Raw genomic sequence first — 18,564 nt, forward strand, 5'->3', positions numbered from 1 at the left:
TCCAGTAACAAAGTTACCTCCCTCCCACCTTGTCTTTACATACATACAGGCGCTCAGCTCATATAAGGCGTGTCACTTAGCTGACACAGCTTGTTACAGAAGGGAAATCTGTCCTCCTTCACTTCTTATTTTTGAACATAGCAGGATCCTTCTTGACTGTTCTGCCCAGGAAACTCGGTGGAGGGTGCAGCGGCTGGGGCCGTCTCGCCAGGGCTGGGGGAGAGCAGGGCGCTCGCTGCTCCTCACCCTGCTCGTACAGCGCTACTCTCGCTCTGCACGGGGGGCCCTGGGGGGAGCAGGAGACGCTCGTTGCCCCTCAGGCTGCGACAAGCCCCCTCCCAGCTGCTGAGGCTGCGGCTCCCCACTCCGCCCCCCGCGATGGCTCCCGCCTAGCGCCCCCCGTGCCCTGGAGACAATGGAGCGGCAGCAGCAGCATCCCCCGAGCGCACGGCGAGGCCCCGCCCCGGCATTACATCACCCGCTTGAGAAGGGCTGCGGGGAGCGGGCTTGTGACGGGAGGGGGCGGAGCTCCGTGGCGCGAGGGGCGGGGCCAGCAGCCCCCCCCATAAAAGGAGGAGCTGGGGGGGCCGCGCGGTTCAGAGCTCACAGCTGCAAGTGCCTGAGGGAGCCAGGGAGCAGCCGGAGGCAGAGCGTGTTTGTGGCCGTGTGACTCCGGCGCCATGCGTGAGATCGTGCACATCCAGGCTGGCCAGTGCGGGAACCAGATCGGAGCCAAGGTAAAGATCGGGGCCCGGTCGGGGGCCCCGCTTGTTGTGTCCCTGGCGCTGGCAGGGGGCGGCTCAGTGGGGTGCGCACGCGGGGGCTGGACAGATGCTGTTGCGGTGTAAAAGCGAGGTCGCTAAGTGGGGGTGGTGCTGGAGGTTTGGGAACAACTCCATGTTTACCTAAAATAATCTTCAGCTGACCCCTTTGAATCAGTGCATCAGCGCACCTGTTTCAGCTCTCCGTTGAGTCGCCACTTCTACTCCATAAAAGATAAAGGGAAGATTGAGCATTGTCTCGGCCGGGCGTGGGGAAGCGTATTCCGACAGCCTGATTGCCGTGCTCTGAATGCACAATGGCGCTCAGTTCCTTGCTGATGCAGCAGACAACTCCCTGTAGGCTCCGGATGCCTCGCCCCCTTACGCGGGGAGGTAGCTGTGCTTGGAGCAGCGTCAGAGATGGTTCAAGGGTGTCACATCTGTGTAGGTTCTTTCCTGTAGTATCTAACTGGATTCCTAATGGGGGAAATTTCCTTTCTAGTGTCTAGCAACGTAAATCACTTTGAAGACTACAACTGATTAGAGATACTGTAATTCTTAAAGCCTATGGTAGCATTTCTCAAAGTGATACATTAACCTAATTGTAACAAGCATTTGCTTACTGCCTGATGCTGCAGTTTCCTGCTATTCCTTCTTAATCATAATTGCAGCTCTACCAATTCTTAACTGCTTCGGGGGCAGGGGGTAAACACCTTGTCTGTGTTTGTCTCATCAAGGTGCAGTTATTGGTTAGGGCCCTGGGCAGGGGCTAGGTCCATGGACCTAGAACAGACATGTTGACAGCATGTTGGATCACCCCGACAGCCTAATGCAATTACTAAGTGCCCTTTTCAAAACCCTATTTCAGTTCTGGGAGGTCATCAGTGATGAGCATGGCATCGACCCCACTGGCAGCTACCATGGTGACAGTGACTTGCAGCTAGAAAGGATCAATGTTTACTACAATGAAGCTGCTGGTAATTATACACCACTTATTTCTTCAGACCTTCATAATTTTACTAAGTAAGCCAAAATAAGTCAGGTGTATAGATGTACAGTTCATTATAGTTGGGACAGCTACCGTAAAGGAATTTGCTATTGACCCTTTGTTAAAGGACACTGAGTCTTTCCAAGATGGCTCTACTTAATACTCTTTCCCTTCTGTCACTGCAGCAGTCTTTCCAGTGAGCTGTGTTGAGCCTGCTCAGAGCAAAGCAGCCTGCTGACTGCAAGTCAGTTATACTGGTTTTTGTTCCTTTTACAGGTAACAAGTATGTACCCCGTGCAATCCTTGTTGATTTGGAGCCTGGCACAATGGACTCTGTCAGATCTGGACCATTTGGCCAAATCTTCAGACCTGACAACTTTGTCTTTGGTATGTAACATTATGTATAGCTGCAGCTGCAGTAGTCTTTGGCTCCTGTGTTGAGACAGGTTTCAGAGTAGCAGCCGTGTTAGTCTGTATTCGCAAAAAGAAAAGGAGTACTTGTGGCACCTTAGAGACTAACCAATTTATTTGAGCATGAGCTTTCGTGAGCTACACGAAAGCTCATGCTCAAATAAATTGGTTAGTCTCTAAGGTGCCACAAGTACTCCTTTTCTTTTTGTGTTGAGACAATGAATTTGAAACATCCCTGTAGAGCTGCTTATATTAACGCCTCTTACTGCATACATTCAGTGTGCCCTCTGTTTTTGGGTTGTTTGCATGAAACTTAAATGGAATAATTTAGCTTTTAACTTGTGGACTTGTAAAGTCCAAACATAAATGGAATCACAGTATACACAATAGTCCATTAATTGTAGTAAATTGATATAGCTTGGTAAAACTATTCCCCTTTGTCCATAAATTAAGATTTAATAGCGTTTGTGCCTTGTACACCATATCCTAAACAGAGTATGTGAAACTAAACTGGTGACTAAATCAGCATATTCCATTCCGCCTTCCAGGTCAGAGTGGTGCTGGAAACAACTGGGCAAAAGGCCACTACACAGAGGGAGCTGAGCTAGTGGACTCTGTCCTGGATGTGGTAAGGAAGGAATCGGAAAGCTGTGACTGTCTACAGGGTTTCCAGCTGACCCATTCTCTAGGTGGTGGCACGGGGTCTGGGATGGGAACTCTCCTCATTAGCAAAATTAGGGAGGAGTACCCGGACCGTATCATGAACACCTTCAGTGTAATGCCATCTCCGAAAGTGTCAGACACTGTGGTTGAACCCTACAATGCCACCCTTTCTGTCCACCAGTTGGTGGAAAATACGGATGAAACCTACTGTATTGACAATGAAGCCTTGTATGACATTTGCTTCCGCACGCTGAAACTCACAACCCCTACCTATGGGGACCTCAACCACCTGGTCTCCATCACTATGAGCGGCGTGACGACCTGCCTCCGGTTTCCCGGACAGCTGAATGCTGATCTCCGCAAGCTGGCAGTCAATATGGTGCCTTTCCCCCGTCTGCACTTCTTCATGCCAGGGTTTGCCCCGCTAACTAGCCGTGGCAGCCAGCAGTACCGGGCTCTGACGGTGCCAGAGCTAACGCAGCAGATGTTTGATTCTAAAAACATGATGGCAGCCTGTGATCCCCGCCATGGCCGCTACCTGACTGTGGCAGCAATATTCCGTGGCCGAATGTCCATGAAGGAGGTGGATGAGCAGATGCTCAATGTCCAGAACAAAAACAGCAGCTACTTTGTTGAATGGATCCCCAATAACGTCAAGACGGCTGTCTGTGACATTCCCCCCCGCGGCCTCAAAATGTCTGCCACTTTCATTGGGAACAGCACAGCCATTCAGGAGCTGTTCAAGAGAATCTCTGAGCAGTTCACGGCCATGTTCCGGCGTAAGGCTTTCTTGCACTGGTACACTGGTGAGGGCATGGATGAGATGGAGTTCACTGAAGCAGAGAGCAACATGAATGACCTGGTATCAGAATATCAGCAATACCAAGATGCCACTGCTGATGAGCAAGGGGAATTTGAAGAGGAAGGAGAGGAGGATGAGGCTTAAGGCAGTTGGTACCAGAGGAACTCTACCAGGCATGTGGTCAGAATGAACTCTGATAATGGTGATAAAGCATGTTCTTCTTGGCCGTGTAGTTGATTATCCTCTGTTGGCATTATGTAACCTTAACAAAGTTCTCTATGTAATAATTGTAAAGTCAAGTTTGATGGCTTTGATCTTAACTTTAAGACACATAAAGGCATGTGTTCAAAATGTCTCCTGGTTTGTTTGTTTAAAATAAGTCTCCAGTTCTCATCCAGCATATCTCTTTATATAGTCTTGTTAACTGCACATTCAGTGCTTCCTGATATGGAGTTAAGTACTTGCTAGATAACAATCTTGATCCAGTCAGACACATTTAATGCTGCTTCACTAGTTACTTTTTTACAGACAGATGCATCTCTGCCATGCACTACTTTTTTACCAAGCAAGATATAGTAAGGATCTTAATCTACCTCTAACTGGCATAAATGCAAACAATTTCCTTTTACAGTTTCTTATAATGGAGAATCAAACGGCCAATAAGTCAGTGACATGACTGGGATGGCCAGAGAGGGAGAATATAATCATTAAATATACTAAGATAACCTTACATACTTAATTTTTTTAACTCTATTGTAGGAAATCTTCTACTAATCTGTTGAATTCTTCTGCAAAGCGTAAATGTAGATTGTGCTTTCCTTCTGGCATCAGAAACAACCTAAAAAAAGATAGTCATGTAAACGCTAAACATATACTTGCATATAAAACACATAGGGCCATTATGACCATGGTAACCAAGTGCAAAATCTGAAGCAACTCCTGTGGTTTTTTCTTTTTAAACACTATCTAGATTTCCTTTGGTGTAAAGTCAGAATCTGGCTCCTCCATTTAATAATTAGTTGAGTTATTCTTAAAATTGAAACCTTGACAGTCTATAGCTAGTGCCTACAAAGCTAAATGCCATCTCTGGGGAAGACAAATTGGTGCTGGATCAGGGAAAAATGTGTTAGATGAGCTGTAATTGTGAATCTCTGGGAAATTTTCTCTTTAAGTCAGCTACTTGCCAGAAGCCAGATACTTGGTTCTCAAACTTTTGTACTGGTGACCCCTTTCACATAGGAAGCCCCTGAGTGTGATGACCCCCACCCTTCACCTCCTTATAAACTTAAAAACCCTTTAAAATATATTTAACACCATTATAAATGCTGGAGGCAAAGTGTGGGTTGGGGTGGAGGTTGACAGATTGTACCCCCCCCCCAACGTAATAACCTTCTGACCCCCAGTTTGCAAATGCCTGCACTAGCGGCTGTAGAGGGTTAACCTTCCAGAGGTAGCATGAGATGTTACAACATCTCACTAATGTCTCCTATGAGGCAACACTGGAATAGAATCTACAGTACTTGCCTTCAGGGAAAAGAGCAGGGTGATGGTCATGAGTTGAAGTGATCCTCTGAAAAAGGGGAGGGAGTAACAATGCTGGAGTGGATGGAGGAGACTTTTGTGGTGAGGACAGTGTGACACTAAGTGTGCCAGCTAAGTAACTAATGGGTTGGGCTGGGTATTAAGTTTTGCTAATGGAGCAAACCTGTATGAATTCTGTATGAACAGGGAAGCCTGTAAAGTAAACTCTAATTTTCATTTTGACAGAGGTTAAACCAGCTAACTAAACAGAATTTACCTGTTTTGTCTTCATAAAAATGGCTTCGGTTTTCCTAATCCTACTCTATTGCTAGTGTGCACTGTGTGTTGGAAATAGTAATAAAATGGAGCTCTAGTTGACAGACTAGTCACAGCTAGGAAGAGAATGAACAGCTGTATTCCACATGCTAAGAGGATGCATTGCCACAGTTTCTAGATGAGGTGAGCACTGCTTCAAGATTTTGGGTAAAGGGGTTGAGAGTAACATCTCTGGACATATTTGTATTCTGTACCGTTCATTATTCCAAAAACACTGATGCACTTGAGCGAAATAGTTGACTGTCACTTCATGTTTATTATGAGACCAGTGCCCAGTAGTAACGTCTCAGTAAAGGTGTAGATAGAGCAGCTATGACCTTAGCATTCAGTGCTAACTGGGCTTCCTGCTCCAGCTGTAGTATTTCAGGGCTTTGTTAGCTCTGCTGAAGGGGATAGCGATTAGATATCATATGGCACAAGGAGTGCAGGGGCAGTAATTCAGATGGGTGGAAGTGGTCTTAACTACATGGTTTCACTTTTAGATTAACAGATTCCAAGGTGAGAAGGCACCATGGTATATAGCTCAGAGGCCACAGACCTTCCCTAAAATTAATTCCTAGAGCATATATCCTTTTATTTAATAAAAATTAAAAAAAAATCCAGTACTGATTTAAAATTGCTAGTGATAGAGGACCCACCATAACCCCTGGAACACTATTCCAGTGGTTAACTACCTTCATTGTTAAATTTACACCTTTATTTCCAGTCTAAATTTGTCTAGTTTAAACATCCAGCCACTGTATCGTGCTACACCTTTCTCTGCTAGATTGCACAGCCCATTTAGACTGTAATGAAGTCACCCCTCAACCTTCTCTGTGAGCTCCTTGAGTCTATTTATCTTAAACAATTTCACTACAAGACATGCTTTCTAATCCTTTAATCATTCTTGTGGCTCTTCTCTGAACTCTCTCCAATTTATCAACATCCTTCTTGAACTATGGGCACTAGAACTGGACATGGTATTCAAGCAGCAGTTGCACCAGTGTCAAATACAGAAGTAAATAATCTCTCTACTCCTATTCAAGATTCTTCTATTCGTGCATCCAAGGATAGCATTAGTCCTTTTGGCCTTGGTGTTACACTGTGAGCTCATTATCAGCTGATTATCTGCCCCCACTCCCAACTCTTTCAAAGTGACTGCTTCCCAGGATAGAGTCCCTATCTTGTAAGTATGACCTGCCTTCTTTGTTCCTAGATGCAGTTCCAGGTTTACAATGGGGCCAGAGATCAGACACCCTCCCCCCTGAGCCCCAACCACCTCCCCTGCACCCAGACTGCACACCTCCACCCCTTTTCCCCCAGCTGCTGAGCTCTAACTACTTTCACTTGGTCTCCCTTGCAGACTCCTATTGCCCCTGCACTTGGAACCTCCCTCTGCATCCAGATCCCCCACTGAGCTGCCTGCACCCAGACTGCCCCACACAGAACCCTCTTACTCCTATCTGGATTCCCCCCACACTAAGTCCCTCCGCACTTGGATCCTGCTGCGAGGTTGAGCCTCCCTGCCCGCATCTGGTGTGCCTGGTGCAAAAGGGGCAGGGCCCCAAGGAGTTTCTGTGGCAGACATGGCCCTTGTGCTGTGTCAGGGTCAGGTTCAGCCTCACTACCAAGTCCCGGTCCCAGGGGGCTGGGGGAGGCTGCAGGGTATTCTCTCATCTTGGTGGCCGGTGCTTCTCCCCTGCCATGATGGAGCTTCCACGTTTATTTATTGTTAAAAAACAAAAATTGCAGAATTTTAAAATATTATGCACAGAATTTGATTCGGAATTCCCTCAGGAATATGTGGTGCTGTAATGGTGGGACTGTGAAGGGGGTGCTGGACAATAGGTGATCTGCGAGTGAGGGAGCTGGGCAGGGGGTATGGTGTGCAGGGTATTGTGCAGTTGTGGTGGGAGGTCAGCGGGAGGGGTCTCTGGGCAGGGGGTGCTGGGCATAGCAGGTCTGGGGGCATTGGGCATAAGGATCTGTAGGGGAGGTCTGGGCGAGGGGGCGCTGGGCGTAGGGATCTGTGGGGGAAGTCTCTTGGTGAGGGGGATGCTGGGCATAAAGGCAGGGCGCTGGGCAGGGGGCAGTGTGGAAGGGGCATGCTGGCAGCACAGGGCTGGGCGGGCCAGGGTGCGTCTAGCAATTTTGGGTTTGTAAACATTGCCCTTGTGCTTGGCTGAGAGGGACCACTCCGGCTGTGCTGCACCTAATTGCCCCCAACTGGCCCCTCGCTCTGCAGACTGCACCCCCATCACATGCCCTACTTCTCCAATGAGGGCCCACAAATATATTTGGGGCCGGGCCCACAAAAAGTTAATCTGGCCCTGCCTAGATATGCACCTTTACATTTGGCCACATTAAAACAGGTACTGTTTGCACCCACTCTGCTCTAATCAGTGACCCGTCCTCTTCATTATTTACCACTCCCCAAATCCTTGTCACCTGCAAACTTTATCAGTAGTGATTTTGTTCTCTTGCAGGTTATTGATAAAAATGTTCATAGCATAGGGGCAAGAACCAATCCCTGTGGGATGCACTAGAAATGCATCTGCTCAATAATGATTCTCCATTCTCAGACATTTTGAGACCTATCAGTTAGCCAGCTTTTAATCCTTTTGGCTCCTTACTCCTTTTTAAAACAGTACTATAATGTAAAAAGGATAGTCTGCGCTGCTCTCAATGTACCATTCTGGGGATGCTTACAAACAACTCCATCCGTGTCTGAGAAATTCTGCCTAAAGATTTTCCATTTCCATATTGTGTGTTCACTTCTTCCCTTCCCAAAAGGTGCTTCAAAACTGTGCAGCTGAAGGCATGACTCACCGTGACCCTTTGATGTGTGCATGAAGATAGTCCGCGTGAAACTGTGGTACCAAAGGGTCTTTTCCACCATGTATTATAAATGTTGGACACTTTATGTGAGGCAGTAAATGTTGACAAATGTTACCTGAAAAACAGAGGTTAAGGTTATGCTCTTTATTTTAAAATATGAAAGTTTAAAACTGAAAAAACTGTTAGAAACTAGGAACTTCTATTGTAGCTCTGATCACTAGTACCCATTGGCATATACAATGTAGTCACCCTGCCACAGAGGGATAATAAGCAAGTGCCAAACGTACGCTGCCTAGCATCAGTACACAAACCTCTTTCCCCAAAGATGAAATACATAATATATTTCTACTTCTGTGTGATGAGCTGTTGATTAATGAACCATCACTACATAGCAAAGCCAGTGCATGAAATATTTGTGGCACGCACTTTTCTAAACATTCTAACTGCACATAACTAGACAATGCATGGATTGCTTGGCTATAATTCATCTCTTCCGTCTCTGAGGTCTATGCCATCTCATGTTTATGCTACTGTTGGTTATTCTAGGTTATCAAGCTGCAGGTTACCTGACAATTTTTTTAAACCTACGGTATAAAAATTAAGTATATAAATATACAGTAATATCTGCTCATAATGGACATTTCTCTTTGTAATAGGTGTCCACCTAATCTAGAATTACCCAAACCAATCAAAGGTTTTTTTTTCTGTTCTTTCATTTAAAGTAAACCTGAAAATAATGTGCATTCTGCTTCCCTTTTCCACACATCAATACAGTTTATGCACTCTTTTTGGCTAGCTTTCCATTCTTGGCTTTGACTCGTGCTTTCATGAGTGAGTTTGTGGGTAAATCAAGGAGGCGAGAAACTTTCATTTGATATTCCAGACATTCTCAAACAATTTTTGCTTTCAATTTACAAGGCTTTCCTCACAGATATCGGCAGCCTTAGAACCCAGTTCAAGTGTATATATTCATGCTGTCCCAGCTCTCAAGTCACTCGTTGCTAGTTTTAAATAATGATGCCTCCACCTCACCCATTACCTTACTTTTTTTCAATTATTGCCCAGTAATCATTTTCACTTGGTACTTTTCATCCAAGGATCTTAAAGCACCTTTTCAATGTTGTTTAAGCTTCAGAACAGCAAGTACAGAAAGGTGAAGTCGCTTGCCCAAGGTTAGAGAGTCAAGAAATAGACACAACCGTCCTCTGCTTTAATCACCAGATTGTACTTCCTCCCTTAGCACAGTTGGTACGCTTTGCAGGAACATTCTTCAGTTCTGCAGCTTTAAGCCACTCATGCAGCATCGCCTTAAAAGTCACCATCCTCAGTGAGTTTAGAATTTATTTTTTAGAGTTTCTTGCGCCATCAGCTTTCCTGCCTATTCATGGCAAATAGTCCTGAGAAATTTTAAGCAACAGGCTGTGTTTGAGCACAAGTTTTTGCTATTCTACTTAAATCATGTTCATGCATGATTAATTCCAGTTTGAATGAAAGAAAATCTAGTGTTTTTATTTGTCCCTTTTCTTGATTTCATCCACTGGTACCTTGATGCATGACTGGCTCTCAGTACAAAAGTAGCTAACTGCCTTTCACAGATGACCTAGCGTACACTGGATCAGATTGTGCAAGATGCTGATGGCTGAGTGCTGCCAACTATTGCTGACTACAGAGGGAGATGAGAATGCTCAGCACTTTCCAGTGCTGAGTCCAGTTACAGCACCTGGGCAAGTCAGCTAGTTGTTAAATGTTTCCAGGTGGTCTTTTTCCAGGGAGACTTATTTCCACACGTGCTGAAAATTGTGGCCACTAAAGGATGTGACTACTGCTTGCAGATGGCTGTCAGCCAAGGTTTCACTGCATATATACCCCAGACTTATACTTACCCCTATCTAAGGGGGTGCTATTTTTTAAAAAAAATGACAAAAGAACTGGAATACAACTTGTTAAGATGCCTCCCTACTGGGAGAAATTATGGTACCAGCTGACTGGCATCTTTCTTACAAGTCTGTCTCTGGATTTGAAGAAGTAAAATGTAAGGAAACACTTTCCTTGCAGTCATTTGATGCCTACTGTCTATTCAGAACCATTGTCAGATATTTACTATTTTGGTTTTAAGGACTAAAGGAACATACACATAAGGGAATCTTGGGCTTTTTGCCTTGTGTGCACCATATGTACTGTATATATTGTTTGCATTCAGCAATTTAAAAGCAAATTTGCTATGAATTAAAACAGAAAATTGCTGTTTAGCATTTAGGGTCAATCTTATTTGCAAAGTCTATAGGAAGAGTTTATTCCCAAAGATTTTTAAGAGTCAAGCTTAAAAATAACATAGTTGTTCCTGAATTGTAACTGACTTATTTTAGATGCTTTATCTTTGGCTGCATTATTTTAAATATGCTTTGTTAAATCTGAACCACAAATCTTTAAAAATCAATCTTCCCTCCCTTGCTTTCAATATCTGCTGCTACCTGTAGAAACCATAAAACGAATGCTCTTTTGGGCTATGTCATATCTCTCAAGTGGAAAATATTTCCTCATTGAAAGAGAACTGAAAAGGAACCTGAGAAGAAACTCTCCAACTACATCTATTTAAAAATGATATTTTTAGTAACTTGGGGGGGGAGGGATAGCTCAGTGGTTTGAGCATTGGCCTGCTAAACCCAGGGTTGTGACCTCAATCCTTGAGGGGGCCATTTAGGGATCTGGGGCAAAAATTGGGGATTCGTCCTGCTTTGAGCAGAGGGTTGGACTAGATGACCTCCTGAGGTCCCTTCCAACCCTGAGATTCTATGATTCTATTCTAGGCTTGTGGCAAAACAAAGGCAGAGAAAAGTCTCAGCTAATGACTTCCAAAAGCTCTTTCCTCCTGTTCATCACTTAGATTCTGTGAAGTGTCTGCTGTATTCATGAGCGCGAGTCCGCTGGTTCATAACACTGTGCGGTGTGTGCATCTCGTTCGTTCTTCCTCTGCTGGCTGCTAAGAGCAATGTTGAGAGATTTTTAGCTGCAACTTTTCTGCTGCTGCAGTTGCAGGAATCTTACCATCTGGCTTGTCAGCAAACTGAGAGATTCCATCCACCCAGGCCTCACAAGTTTTTGCAAAATATTCATGTCCATACACTTCTTCCATTGGTTTCCTGATCTTTTCACTCCATTTTGAAACATCTCGGATAGCTATGTAAAATGGCATTGAATACATTAGACCCTTTTCAATAAACAAATAGCATTCACATAAATACTTGAGTGTGCATTTTAAGAGCCAATTACAAATTTACATTTCAGATGCAAAATTCTGTCAAAGGTTTTTTTTTAAAAAAACTATCCGTGGAAGGGGCAAAAAATAACAAATTAATTTCAATGTCTGTATCAGAGTCCTTTCTGAGTTCAAGTTGCAAATTGTTGCTACTGTGTTTGCAAGGGGTGGACAAATACGCTCTCTGCCTGCAGTGGGAGGAAAGGAGGAGGGAGGTGTGCTTGCAGGATGAGACCCCAAAGCATGTAGAGTCTCTTTGGTGAGGTGAGGGAGAAGAGTGTTTATCTAGAGTCAAAGTTCAAATCGTATCTATTTTTATAGAAAATGGGTAGGGTATAAATGCCCTGCTCTAGGACAGCTTTCTGCTCTGGCCTCTGGATGGAAGCTGGCACCTGAGTTATTCACTAGTGTTCAATGTCAGGAAGTCTTTACTAAGGCGTTCCAGTATGCTGACATTATAGTACATTTGCCACATTCTTAGAGGAAACCAGGATCTGCCTACTCAGTGGAGTCCTGCTGACTCACTGCATGTTACTCAAAGCTGTACAAATAATCTGGAATTCTACTTTACTCCCGTTTGCCAGGTTTAGAAATTTTGTATCTCTCCAGCTGACAATAATGCCCATAAAGCAAATGTCCCCAAGAGTGACAACTACCATACAGCATCAAATTTGGATACAAAGCAAATTACAAATAATTTTCAATAAACAGCAATATGCAATTTCTAGAAGAAATAATTTTCCCAGACATTTCTCAGGTCACTGAAATCAGATTTTTTTTCTGCGTGCTAAGTTTCTTTCTTTAGGTTTTTCAGCTTTTGTTTTGCTGGAAAAGTTGCAGTTAGCCAGAAATCCAGGGTCTATTTATAAAGCTTTTTTTTTTTTTTTGTCAATAGAGCAAAGAATTTCAAGGGAATTAAAGTGGAAAAGGAAACATGGGTGATTCATTTTTTTCCTACACACAAATGAATTTTATTTGTCATTATTTTCTGATTGTGTATTCTGACCTCAGGAGGGGAAAAGTTCTTGTTCATTATATGCTAGAATACTAGATATTACACATTTTTAAAAAGTTTTGCTCTCGTTCCTAAGGAACGTTTTTCCTTCTGTTTTATTGCACGTATGGTGGTTTGGGGGAGGAGGGTTTGTGTCATTAAGATTTTTTATCTATTCCTGTATTTACTAAAATAGGGAATTCTGTGATGTGTTATTTCCTTTAAATTGTTATGTGTTTGTAATTATTTTAAAGGATCAATACAAAGATACAAGAAGAGACTAAGTTATTTGCCATCAGACATGTCTCCATTCATGCAATTAATACTTACCATTGTAAAGCTTCAGATCCTCTTGAGTAACAATGGTGTTTGCTCCCCAAACAACTAACTTATGGATAAAGGTTGGATATTTTGCAGCTGCTATGAGAGCAGTAATCCCACCATCACTCCATCCCAGCAAAGAGAACTTCTTAAACTTCAATGCCTTGATTGGTGTGACAAAATCACAGTAAAAATCACTGGCCTTCACTACTAAACAACTGTATCTACCTGCAGTTAACTGTTTCTTGAAAACTAATAACTTCAACCAAAATCTCAAATTTAGTTAAATTACAATTAACACACACAACTAAAATGGAAATACAGACTCCTTTGCTGAATGGTGGAAGACTTAAGGACAAGTTCAAATATCTAGAAATTATATTTCCCTCCACTATGGTTTGGGCTATTTAATGGAGTAAAGGCTAATTACATTGACAGTAGATTTTACATTAAAATGGGCAGCAATTGAAAAAACCCTATTTAAAGTAAAAGTGAGTGTGACGCTGCTAGAGATTCTTGGATTGCCTTCCTGTAGATTTGAAGAATCTGTATGGCAGTGGGTGACTGCATCTTAGATGAGACTGTGCCCTGGTCTACACTGGGATTTTACACTGGTAAAGTAAGTCTCTCAGGTGTGAAAAATCCACATGCCTGAGAGATGTAACTGTACCGAACTAACCCCCAGTTTAGACAGCAGTAGACAGAGAAGAACAATTTAGCTACCGCTTCTCGGGGAGGTGGATTACCAATACCAGTGGGTGAACCCCTTCTGTTGGCATAGGTAGTGTCTAGACTGTAGCACAGGGATTGGCAACCTTTCAGAAGTGGTGTGCTAAGTCTTCATTTATTCACTCTAATTTAAGCTTTTGCGTGCCAGTAATATATTTTAACATTTTTAGAAGGTCTCTCTCTATAAGTCTATATTATATAACTAAACTATTGTTGTATGTAAAGTAAACAAGGTTTTTAAAATGTTTAAGAAGCTTTATTTAAAATTAAAATGCAGATCTTATCAGTTTAGTGCAATGGTTCTTAATCTGGGGCACGCACCCCCTAGGCATGCGAGATGCCCTTTCTGGGGGTGTGAAACATGCGAGATTTTTTTAGAAGGTAAACCATACAAAACACAAATTAAGCACAGGCACATAAGTACAACTACTTTGTTTCATCAAACCTATGTATTTCTTAACATTATACATTTTTTAACTATTACTGTAATATACAAAGTTTTTTCAAGTTTTTAAGCTAATTGTAGTGTAATTTTTGATAAGGGCTGCAGAGTGTTGGGCCCCGGCCAGGAGCAGAGCCCTGGGCTGGCTGCTGGTACGCCAAGCCAGCAGGAGGGCTGAGCAGGGCCGGGCAGCTGGAACCCCAGACCAGCAGTGAGGTGAGCGGGGCCGGCAGCTGGTATCCCAGGCCTGCAGCAGGCTGAGCAGGGCAGATGGCCGGGACCCCGGCTGACAAGGGGCCAGTGGCCGGTACCCCAGACTGTCAGCGGGCTGAGTTGAGTGGCGGACAGAACCCCAGACTGGCAGCGGCTCACCCGCTGCCGATCTGGGGTTCCGCCGGCCCCGCTCAGCCCGCTGCCGGCTGGGGGTTCCGTTCACTCAGGCCAGCAGCGGGCTGAGTGGGGCTGGAGGCCAAGACCCCAGCTGGCAAGGGGCCGGCGGCCGGACCTCCAGACCGTCAGCAGGCTGAGTGGGGCCGGCAGACAGAACCCCAGACCGGTGGCGGGCTGAGTGGTTCACCCTGCTGCCGGTCTGGGATTCTGTCCACCAGTTCCTGCCATCCGGGGTCCTGGCCGCCAGCCCCGCTCAGCCCGCTGCTGGCCTGGGGTTCTGTTCACCCAGGCAGGCAGCGGGCTGAGCAGGGTCAGCAGTGGGGACCCTGGCTGGCAGCAGTGTGCCAGTAAAAATTGGCTCACATACCACCTTTGGCACGCGTGCCGCAGGTTGCCGACCCCTGCTGTAGCATTTTAAGTATAGACAAGCCCTGAGAAGCAGTTACTAAAGAGTCTTAGAAAAAATAAAGGTTAATAAAACCTGGAAAACAAGAGCTGGTTTGTTGACACTTGTTAAATATCTATTGTGGGTTTTAGAGAGTGTACATGTGTGAGAGCTACCTAAACTGGCTGAACTTTTTAAAAGCATCCACTAATTTACAGTGCTTCAAATTTTGAGTGTCCAACTTGAAACAGCTAGGGCCTGATTTTATGAGGTGCTGAGCGCTCATATTATCAGCTAGAGTCAATGTAAGTAGCTGTGGGTGCATTTCACCACTCAAAACTAGGCTTAGAGGGTCCAAGTTTTTAAAAGTAACCAGTAAATTTGTTCCTGCAATTGCGTGCACCCAAAATCTGAGTACTTCAATATCTAAGCCAGGGGTCGGCAACCTATGGCATGCATGCCAAAGACAGCACGTGAGCCGATTTTTAATGGCATGCTGCTGCCTGCCGGGTCCCAGCCGCCGGCCCCGCTCAGCCCGCTGTCGAACTCAGGCCGACAGTGGGCTGAGCGGGGCCGGCAGCCAAGACCCCAGCAGGCAGCCATGTGCCATTCAAAATCCTGCCTGCCCCAGCCCGCTCTTCTCCGCCCCCCGTGGGGAATCATAGAATCATAGAATATCAGGGTTGGAAGGGACCCCAGAAGGTCATCTAGTCCAACCCCCTGCTCGAAGCAGGACCAATTCCCAGTTAAATCATCCCAGCCAGGGCTTTGTCAAGCCTGACCTTAAAAACCTCTAAGGAAGGAGATTCTACCACCTCCCTAGGTAACGCATTCCAGTGTTTCACCACCCTCTTAGTGAAAAAGTTTTTCCTAATATCCAATCTAAACAGGGACAGGGTGAAGAAGCTTGGTCCGCAGCTGCTGCTGCAGGGCTGGCAAGCTTCTCCCCTCCCACATCTCTTCCCCCAGCATGCTGGGTTCCTGCCCCTCCTCCTCTTCCTCCCTGCCTCCAATCAGCTGATGGCCCTTGTGCGGGAGGGGGAGAAGCAGAGCTGTAGTGCGCTTGCTCCGGGGAGGAGGCGGAGAAGAGATAGGGAAGGGAGCTGGAATCAGGGCATATCCCCTCCAGCCCCCTGCCATGAGCCGCTGGGCAGAGGGCTGGGAGCACCCCCACAACCCTAGCCCACACCCCCAGCCCTCTGCCCTGACCCCTGCATCCCCCCAGGACCCCAGCCCCTCCCCATGCCCTGACTCTTTCCCCCCCCACATTCCCAACCCCACCCTGAGCATCAAACAGGAGCTCCTGCACCCCCCAACTCCATTCCCACCTGCACCCTCACACCAAATGGGAGCTGCCCAGGTAAGCACTCCACACCCAAACCTCCTGCCCCAACCCTGAGCCCCCTCCCTCATTCTAGCTCCTGGCTAGACCCTGTACCCCAACCCTCAGCCTGCTCCTTCACCCCCAGCCCTGTGCTCAGTGCACTCCCATCCTCAGCTCAGTGCAGAGAGAGAGGAAGAGAATGGGCTAGAACCAGGGAGAAGGTAGGTACCCACTCTATGTGGGCAGGGCCGGGAGCCCAGACCAGCAGCGGGCTGAGTGGCAGCAGGCTGAGCAGCTTAGCCCACTGCTCGTCTGGGGTCCCGGATGTTGGCCCCAATCGGCTCACTGCCGGTCTGGGGTTCTGGCTGCTGGTCCCTTTGCCAGCCGGGGTCCCGGCCGCAGGCCCCACTGAGCCAGCTGCCAGCCTAGGTGAATGGAACCCCAGGCTGGCAGCGGGCTGAGCAGGCCTGCGGCATAAGATTAGCATTTTAATTTAATTTTAAATGAAGCTTCTTAAACATTTTGAAAACCTTGTTTACTTTACATATGACAATAGTTTAGTTATATAATATATAACCTATAGAGAGACACCTTCTAAAAAATGTTAAAATGTATTACTGATATGAAAAACCTTAAATTAAAGTGAATAAATGAAGACTCGGCACACCACTTCTGAAAGGTTCCCGACCCCTGATCTAAGCAATCTGGTACAAATCCACCTTTTTTTGTGCTTAGAGGCATGGTTTTGGCCTGTTAAATGTGAAGCTGGATTGAAGCCACTTAGAAAACATGATCTGAAATTTGAACTGTTCTTGGTTATAACCGTATACTTTAAATACTGCTTCATGATGAGTTTCAATTAAAAATGTTTATGTTGAAATGATTGCCTTCCCCTAAGGAAGCAATATTGTAGCCCACAATGACCTTAATTTATCCTATGTACTACTTTCCCCTAGAACTTGGCAGATTCTAGGTCACATTCTCTGCTGCACCAAGATCCACTAACAGCAGGAAGAGAGTAGTGGGGACAACCACGGAGCCAGTTACGGCTTCCTATTTCTGTGGGCTATCTTGTGCTGGCTCCGGTCCTGTAGTATGACAGCATTTCACTTGAAATTACCTCCGTCCAGGGCCCCATACGTAGTGTGGCCATGTACGGTCTGACACAATTGCAGATTCTTTTTAAGTTGCTGTATAAAATAAGCTTTCATTTGAGTCAAATGTAAATCAACACAAGTGATGTCTGCCTGAGTCTGCAGTCAGCCTGAAACAATAATTCAGAGACATGTGAACTGATCCCTTTTGGCTCAATGGGATGTTAAAACGGAAGTATCAGAAGGTTTTAAATATCAATATTAACTATCTCATTGCTGAAAATTTTAGAAGCAATGCTAACGTGCTTATTGGTCATTGCTGGATGTAGTGGTAGGCATCGGAGCAGGGTGCAGTGAAGCAGGCTTAAAATGTTCTTTTCCCATATTAAATTCTGCTAGTAGTTATAAAGAGGTCTTTATTTCAAAAAGAGATTTAATTCAGATGGTAGATGGTGACACCTGTCTTGCACTGTTATCTTGTTCTTCAGAATCTCAGCTTTCATTTTATTAAGAAAAGCTTATAGCAGTGAGTTGGGAAGAAAATTTCAAAAAATATGAACCAAGTCTAACAGACACAGATGCAAGCTAACAAAGCTATTCCTGCAAAACCCCCAGACTGGCCACAACTACGCTGGCAAAAGAGTGCTTCTGTTGGCACAGCTAATGTCATTTGGGGAGATGGTGTATCTATGCCAGCAGAACTCTGTTGGCATACACTGCATCTCCACAAGGGGGCTTGTCAGAATAGCTAAACCACTATGTGCCAAAGGATTCATAGTGTAGTCAATACAAGTCTGTAGAAAGCCAATAGGTCTGAGGGCTTGTCCGCACAGGAAAGTTATACTGGTATAAGCTAAGATGAGAATTTAAACTGATATACCTTATGATTCCCCATGTGGACACACTTATTCTGGAAATCCTAATCTTCATTACTAGGGCTGAGTCTTTAGCTACTGTGCTATCATACAGTATTTGTGAGAATGTATAAACACGTTAATCCATGCTTCATAAGTAGGTTTGGCAGAATTTGTTTGTTTTTTTAAAATAATTTCAATGGATAATGTTTGTTTTAAGCATTTTTTAATTTTTATCAACTTAAATTTTCAGTTGTGGGAAATTATGCGAGGGGGGTGTCAGACAATTATTTAATGACAGTGGTTGTTGATATTCAAAAAGATAAAGCTTTACAGCCATTAAAACACAAATTGTCAACATCACATGTCAAAATATACAAAGTAAACAGCCTGAATTAAAACTCTAATAAGTTCTCAAGCAGCATTTTTTTCTTTGCCTATCTGTAAATTTCTGTTGATTGAAATAATTTTTTTCA

At 44.9% G+C, this 18,564-nt stretch overlaps 2 protein-coding genes across 3 annotated transcripts in view; one reads left to right on the top strand and one right to left on the bottom strand.

Annotated features, from left to right (window-relative positions):
* Positions 1 to 579: 579 nt before the first annotated feature.
* Positions 580 to 3,976, top strand: LOC311517023 (tubulin beta-1 chain-like). Its single transcript, XM_084621515.1, has 4 exons — positions 580 to 737; positions 1,630 to 1,738; positions 2,026 to 2,136; positions 2,709 to 3,976. Exons 1-4 carry the CDS (start codon positions 681 to 683, stop codon positions 3,767 to 3,769), a joined length of 1,338 nt encoding a protein of 445 aa, XP_084477641.1. The 5' UTR covers positions 580 to 680; the 3' UTR covers positions 3,770 to 3,976.
* Positions 3,977 to 4,106: 130 nt separating this feature from the next.
* Positions 4,107 to 18,564, bottom strand: part of BPHL (biphenyl hydrolase like) — a 31,997-nt gene continuing 17,539 nt past the window's right edge. For both annotated transcript variants that reach the window (XM_084621518.1, XM_084621519.1), the window contains exons 4-7: positions 12,880 to 13,033; positions 11,345 to 11,476; positions 8,291 to 8,414; positions 4,107 to 4,463 (exon numbers count right to left, since the gene is read on the bottom strand). In XM_084621518.1, coding sequence (XP_084477644.1) covers positions 4,376 to 4,463; positions 8,291 to 8,414; positions 11,345 to 11,476; positions 12,880 to 13,033 — 498 coding nt within the window. In that variant the 3' untranslated portion in view covers positions 4,107 to 4,375. The remainder of the gene's footprint in view (positions 4,464 to 8,290; positions 8,415 to 11,344; positions 11,477 to 12,879; positions 13,034 to 18,564) is intronic.

The sequence above is a fragment of the Lepidochelys olivacea genome (assembly GCF_965140295.1).
Source record: "Lepidochelys olivacea isolate rLepOli2 genome assembly, chromosome: 2".
In the NCBI taxonomy this organism is placed as follows: Eukaryota; Metazoa; Chordata; order Testudines; family Cheloniidae; genus Lepidochelys; species Lepidochelys olivacea.